Below are 7,881 nucleotides of genomic sequence, written 5' to 3' on the forward strand. Positions count from 1 at the left end.
ATAAGGGAGATAATTTGAAACTCAAAGTTTTAGACATGAATGTTAAAATTGTTTTTACATACAGCTGGGAAATAAGATATGCAGGCAAAGGGGTATAGAAATCTATTCTGCCCTACAGAAAAATAGAAAGGGCAGGGGATAAGAGAAGCAGAGGTGATATAGGGAGGGTGGATTGGGGAAGGGATATTTAGAATGCATGTCATGTTGAGGTGGGAGAAGGGGAGAGATGGGGAGAAAATTTGGATGTCAAAATCTTGTGGAAGTGAATGTTGAAAACTAAAAATTAATTAATCAATTTTTAAAAAAGACTGAATTTGAACTCAGGTCTTCCTGACTCCAGGCCCAGCACTCTATCCACCAAGCCACCTAGGTTGAAGATGCCAAAATGTTTGGAGTGAATGGTTGAAAAAAGAGAGACTGGGATACAACTTAGGAGAACATTGAGGGGTCAGGAAGAGGAAAGTGAAGCATTAAATGAGACAGAAAAGGAGCAGTTAGAAGAGTAAGGGGGAAATCAGGAGAACTCAGTGATGGGGACATCCAAAAAGAGGATTTGGTTATTGGTGATATATGCTGCATATAGGTTGAGAAGGACCTGGACCAACAAAAGCCCATTGTATTTGATTATTAGGTGGTCTCCATTGGCCACCTATGAGAAGAAAGTTTCAATGGGGTGCTAGGAGTTTAAGCCACATTACAAGTTAGGAAGAGACAGGGTGAGCAGGAAAAAGCATCAGTTTTGGACAGTTTTTCCCCAGGAATTTAGTTGTAAAGGGTAAAGGGAGAGGTGGGATAGTTTATGGGTAAAATAGGAGGGTCAAGAGATGACTTTTTTAGATTTCAGCAGATTGAAACTTATTTTTAGGCAGCTAGAAGGATGCAAGTAGGAAGAGAGAAGATGACAAGGAGGGAGTTCTGGGGAAATGAAGGATTTAGAGGTCGCAAGGAAGATGACCTCATCAATAGGGATAGAGACTGCACCTGTGATTTCATTGATATAGGGACCTCCAAGATGAGGAAGCTCCCTTTACTAATGTAGGTCAATGTATTTCTATAGCTTATCATATTAGGAGTTCTTTCATTTTATGGCAGAGTTCATCCCATTAACATTTAGTTATGATTACTAACTGTATCTTTCTCTCCATCCTATTTCCCTCCATTTATGCTTTTCTCTCTCTTTTCTCCCTTTCTCTTCCTCACTAGTGTTTTGCTTCTGACCACTGCCGACCTCATTCTTCCCTCCCTTCTATCAACCCCCCTCCCTTTTCTTTCTCCTTTCTTCTACTACTTCCTATAGGGTAAGACAGATTTCTACACCCAATTGAGTGCTTATGTTATTCCCTCTTTGAGCTAAATCTGAGAAGAGTAAGGTTGAAACAATGCTTGCCTTCCTCGCTTCTTTCCCTCTACTGTAATAGTTCTTTATGTCTCTTCATGTACTGTAATTCATACTTTTCTGCCTCCTCATTTACAATCCCTTTTTTCCCTCCCTGTACAATCCTTTTTTTACCTCTTAATTAATTTTCATCATTACATCAAAGTCAATGCCCTTTTCTATGTGTATTTCTTCTAAATGTCATAATAAACATGCAGTTCTCAAGAATTACAACTATCATCTTCCCATGTAGGGATTTAAACAGTTTAACCTTATTGAATATAATTTTTTTCTTTTCTGTTTACCTTTTTCTGCTTCTCTTGAGTCTTATGTTTGAAGCTCGAATTTTCTATTCAGCTCTGTTTTGTTTTTTCATCAGGAAAGTTTGGAAGAGCCCCATTTCATTAAATATCCATCTCCTCCCCTGAAAGATTATGCTCAATTTTGCTGGGTAGTTGATTCTTGGTTACAATCCAAGCTCCTTTGCCTTCCACAATATCACATTCCAAGTCCTCTGATCCTTTAATTTAGAAACAGCTAGGTCCTACATAATCCTGCCTGTGGTTCCATGATAGACATATGTGTGTGTGCATATATATATGTAAATATATATACATATATAATATATACACATATATATACACACACATACACACATATACACATACATATATGTATGTGTGCTTTTATATATATATATATATATATATACATACATACATACATATATAGTTTCTTTCAGACTGCTTGCAATATTTTCTCCTTGACCTGATAATTCTGGAATGTAGCTACAAAATTCCTTGTAGTTTTCATTTTGGGATCTCTTTCAGGAGGTGATAAGTGGCTTCTTCCAGTGACTATTTTACCCTCTGGTTCTAGGATATCAGGACAGTTTTCCTTGATAATTTCTTGAAAGATGCTATCCAGGCTTTTTTTTTTTGACCATGACTTTTAGGTAGGCCAGTAATTCTTAAATTATCTCTCCTGGATCTGTTCTCCAGGTCAGTTGTTTTTCCACTTTTTAAAAAATAATTTATTTATTTTTAGTTTTCAACATTCACTTCCATAAGATTCTGAGTTTTAAATTTTGTCCTCCTCCTTCTCCCCCCCAAGATGGCATGCAATCTGATATAGACTCTACTTATACATCCATATTAAGCATATTTTCTCATTAGTCATGATGTAAAGACCAATTAGAACTAATGGGAGGAGCCATGAGAATGAAACAATAAAACTAAACAACAAAAGAAAAGGAGAACAAATGGCATGCTTCTGTCTGCATTCAGACTCCATAGTTCTTTGTCTGGATGTGGCTAGCATTTTCCATTATGAATCTTTTGGAATTGTCTTAGATTGAGGTATTTTACATTTTTCTTTTATTTTTTATTCTTTTGATTCTGTTGGACTGGTTCGTGATGTCTCATGGAGTCATTAGCTTCCACTTGCCCAATTCTGCTTTTTAAGGAGTTCTTCTCCTCAGTGAATTATTGTACCTTCTTTTCCATTTGACCAATTCTACTTTTTAAGGAGTTTTTTCTTTAGTGCATTTTTTCCCATTTGTCCAATTGTATTTCTTAAAGAATTGTTTTCTATAGTCAATTTTTGTCCTTCTTTTTCCAAGCTGTTGACTCTCTCTTGCACACCTCTCATTTCTTTTCCCAATTTTTCTTTTATTTCTCTTGACTTTTAAAATCCTTTTTGAGATTTTCCAAGAAGACTTTTTGGGCTTGAGACTAATTCATATTCCCCTTTGAGCTTTTGGATGTAGGTATATTGACAGTGTTGTCCTCTTCTGCATTTGTGTTTTGATCTTCCCTGTTCCCATAGAAACTGTCTATGGTCAGTGTTCGTTTTTGCTTTTTGATCACCTTGTTTGCCTATTTCTTGGCTTTTAAAGTTGAGCTCTGCTTCTGGGGCAAAGGGGACATTGTCTCAAACTCTTTGTTCTGGGGACCAGGGGCCTGGTCACTGGCTTTGTGTGCCAGGACCTCAGGTACTGGCAGCTGGAGGCTGTAGGGGTCTGGCACCTTACCTGGTGCTAAGTTGGGGTCCTAGTGGTGGTGTCTGGCATGTACTGAGGCCAGCTGGGTTTTTCTGCACTTCCTAGGGCTACACTAAAGGAAGTTGGGGCCTGGCTACTGGAGGACTCCTGCCTGCTCCTGACTGTGCTGAAGCACATGGAGGTCTGGCTGCTGGAGGATGCCTGCCTATCTGGGGCTACACTGGAACACAGGGAGGTTCTCTGGCCTGGAGTCTGCTGGTTCCCCTGTCTATGCTAAGATGCATGGGGAATCCTGGTGTTGTTGTTTGCCTGCTCTACCACTCTAAGGCTCAGGATCTCCCAGTGGTTTGCTGAGGTGGGGCTAGTTGCTGGCTTGCTGGGATGCTTCCTCTCCTGGAATGCGCTCCCCTTTTACCTGAGTGCGATGGATCTTTCTTGCCCAATCCTCCAAGTATCCTGGGCTAAAAGACCCCATGTTCCTGCTGAATCTACTGTTCCAGGATTTTTCCTGGGGTGCTATTTCCTGTTTGTTTAGAAGTTAGTAAGGGAGAGAGACATATTTACTGCTTACTTCTCCACCTTGGCTTCTGGGAGTCCACGAGTTTTTTTTTTAATAAAAATAATTGAAAGAATTAAATGAAAAGTAAAATTTATTAAAAATCACAAGGTAACATAAAGAAATCACTCTGTGGACTCAGGAAAATCATTATAAAATTCAACTATTTGAAAATATCTGTGGAAAATATACACAAAACCCAGTGGATAAAGCACTGGCCCTGAAGTCAGGAGCACCTGAGTTCAAATCTGGTCTCAGACCAAACACTTACTAGTTGTGTGACCCTGGGCAAGTCACTTCACCCCAATTGCCTTAAAAAAAAAGAAAATATATGCAAAACCAAAAAATAAAGTGTATTAAAAACAGAACTTGAGGACAGTCTATTAGAAATAATAGAGGAAGCAGAACAAAATCTGAGAAAATTAATTAACTGGAGACAATTTTGGAAGCAATGTAGAAAGAAGTGATAGACCTGGAAGGCAGAACAAGGATTAAAAATGATGAGGCTTGCTAAAAATTGAAGAAAAGCAGCGGTCTGCTAAATTTCAGAAAAAAAATATAAGAAAGTTTCTAAGAAATTTTGAATGTAGGGAACAGTTTGTAATCAAACAGTTTCACTGGATGTTAACTGAGGAGTGATCTCCAAATTTAATTTACTCAATCCAAGCTTTAGAAGCATAATGATTATCTGTTTCAGGTCATCATTTCCACTTTCCTGACGATTGCAATAACTTCCTTACAGTTTTCTTGCCTTAAGTCTTTCCCTTCACCAACAAATCTTCTCCATAGCACCTAAAGTGGCATTCCTAAATTGTGAGTCTGTCCACGTCACTGTCTTGTTTAGTAAACTCCAGGGACTACCTATTACTTCTTGGATAAAATACACTCTCCTCTTTGGCATTTAAAGCCATCAATGAACTCTCTCCAACTTACCTCGCCAGGCCTAGTATATACATTTCCCTTCTCACATTCTTCCATCTAGCCAACTTGACCTTATTGTTCCTTAAACAGCATTCCATCTCCAATCTCCATGACTTTCTTTATTCAGACTATCCTCTATGCCTGATATGTACTCACTTTGGTTTTTTGGCATCCCCAATTTCCTTCAAAACAAAAGTCACTTGCTGCTTGAAGCCCTTCCCATGCTCACAGTTACTGATGCCTTCCCTCTACCCCAAATCACTTTGTATTTGTATTTATTTTGTATGTGATTATATATGTACATGTCTCCCCTTTAAAAAATGTAAGTTCCTTGAGAGCAGGGGCTATTTCATTTTTGTCTTTGCATCCCCAGGGCCTCTCTGAAGTTGCATTGATGATATCAGGCAAATTTGAATTGATATTATAAAGTATTAATAAAAATTAACAAGTCTATTTTATTATTCTTAAAGACATTATTGTCAATGATAAATGGAAATATAAAACATTTACTTTATGATGTATCAACTAAGTTTATGAAGAAAGAATTCTAAAATGAATTAGAAAAATCAATAATATTGGGACATTTCAATGTCTCACTAAGACATTATGATCAATCAATAAAATAAATAAATAGCAAATTGAATGTACTGCTATTAAAACTGGATCTGATAGCTTTCTAGAGAAACAACTTAATCAGAAAAGTAGGAGGGATGTGTGTGTATGTATACATAAATATATACATAGGTGTGTACATATACATACATAAGTATATACTTCTCCCCCTCCCATATACATGCTACATTCACAATGGTATACATTCTTAGGCCATAAATAAGTTGTAAATGAATTCAGAAAGGAATAAGTTTTAAATACTACCTTAGTTATTCATAATCTAATAAAATAGTAATCAAGAAAGAAAACATTTCCAAAAGATATTGGCCTATAAGTAAACTAAAAATGATATGTAGATTAAAGAACACATTCCAGAAATAATAACAAATTATATTAAAGACAAAAATATATACACAACATATCAAAATTTATGAAAGCAAGATTATTATCTCTGATCATTTTATTAAAGATAAAAAGGAAAACTGAATTGATTTTGCTTTTTAAAAATAAGAAAAATGAATGAATACACCCAAAATAAGCACAAAGCAAGATAGCATCAAAATAAAAGGAAAAACATATAATCTTAATCTTAATCCTTGTTCTGCTTTCCAGAGCCTTCACTTCTGTCTACATTGGCTCCAAAATTGTCTCCAGTTGAGTGAATTTTCTGTTTTGTTTTTCTGTATTCTTGATTATTTCTGCCAGATTGTCTTCAAGTTCTGTTTTGTGTATATAGATATGTAGATTATATACACACACATACACAACACAAATATATACACATATATGCACATACTACACATATTTATGCACACATATATGAATATAAACACATATATTTATATCAAGATATATCTATCTAGATCTAGATATGTGTGTATTATTCCTGCTCTTGCAACATGACAAAAGAAATCTTTTGTTTAATTATATAATTCCAGAAAAATATATTTACATTACTTTTGGCATACAGATCACTGTTAATAACATTGTGCTACCTAATTATGTCCATTATACATCTCTCCATTACCATTTGAGTGATTTGTAGTTTTGATTATCCAGAGATTGTGACATTCCTGATTTCCAGTCATAAACATCCCTAGAAGAGCATTGGTGTTAAAAATTTTAGTTCTCTGTCGGGAAGTGTCTTGATATGTTGAAAGCATTGTACAATTTCCCAAATTCAATCTAGCCTGTATTCTTTCTCCTAGTCAATTCTGGGTTGAGCTCACTGTCCATCTGCAATGCTTATTCAAGATGTATGTAGTGATGGACTAGCTCAGTGAATTAGTTGCTTATCCAAATGCATATTGTGGTTTGGACAGTAGACATTGTTCAATTCTTTAATCACCAGGTTTTTCCTGAGTGTATTGCTAGATTTATCTCTGTTGAGTGGTTGTTGATCTCATTGAAGCGTCTCTATGGTTTTCATGATTACTGTAATCATCATAGTGTTATCCACAATAAGGAACATCTGGAAGATTTCATTATCAATCACTGCGCTCTGCATTTGATCCAATGCAGAAATTCTCAATAAGGAGAGGTAATGTGGGGAGGTTGGGAAAGAAAGGGAATAAGCATTTATATAGCACTTATTGTGTGCCAGGCACTGTACTACGTGCTTTACAAATCTCATTAATCATCACAACAATCCTGTAAGATAGGTACTGCTATTAAACAGCTTGATTTACTTACATAGAGTCACACAGCTAGTAAGTCTCTGAGACGAGATTTGTACTCAGTTTTTCTGACTCCAGGTCCAGCAGGAGGCAGCTAGTTGTCTCTAATGAGAAAATGAATGCTTTTGGCAAGCATACTTCATTCAACACCATAATCTCTGCAACTGTATCTGCCAGGATATCTTTTATGATCTCAAGGTGTTCAAAGAAGAGAGTCTTTAAGGCAATCGTTTGCTTTCTTGATTAAATTTTTAAAATAATAAATAAAATAATGAACACATCAATGTTAGTGTGTTCTCTACACAATTTACAATTGTCTGATTGTGAAGATGTAGGCTGATATAGAACATGGGCTGTGAAAGTCTATCTTTTTTCTTCTCATAAGGATCTTCTCTTAAGGATTCTCTTATTATGTGTGTAGATAATATTTGTAGGGATGTACTTAGTAGTTTACAGACTTTAGTCCTCCCAGTGCTTTATTGAAAGAAAGTTGACAGTCTAGGGAGAAGAATGCCACTCAATGCTTATGTCCTTGATTTCTATAAACATAGCTCTCTGAAAGAATTAGAACAAGATAACAGGTAGGTAATGATTTTTATAATTAGGAATTCAAATTAGTCATATTATATATAATGGATCTCTATGACCTTTGTCCTGGTGGTGCACTCTTGCTGAAAGTTAACTTATCTATCTATCTATCTATCTATCTATCTATCTATCTATCTATCTATCTATCTAT

The 7,881-nt window shown here is 35.9% G+C and overlaps 1 protein-coding gene across 1 annotated transcript in view; it reads left to right on the plus strand.

Annotated features, from left to right (window-relative positions):
* The window catches only part of DDX60L (DExD/H-box 60 like), a 74,514-nt gene that overhangs the window by 61,241 nt on the left and 5,392 nt on the right, over positions 1-7,881 (plus strand). Inside the window, 1 exon segment of the mRNA XM_027837463.1 lies at positions 7,564-7,723. Within this exon segment, the coding sequence (XP_027693264.1) occupies positions 7,564-7,723 (160 nt within the window).

The sequence above is a fragment of the Vombatus ursinus genome, unplaced genomic scaffold, assembly GCF_900497805.2.
Source record: "Vombatus ursinus unplaced genomic scaffold, bare-nosed wombat genome assembly UNPS02014821.1, whole genome shotgun sequence".
NCBI lineage: Eukaryota > Metazoa > Chordata > Mammalia > Diprotodontia > Vombatidae > Vombatus > Vombatus ursinus.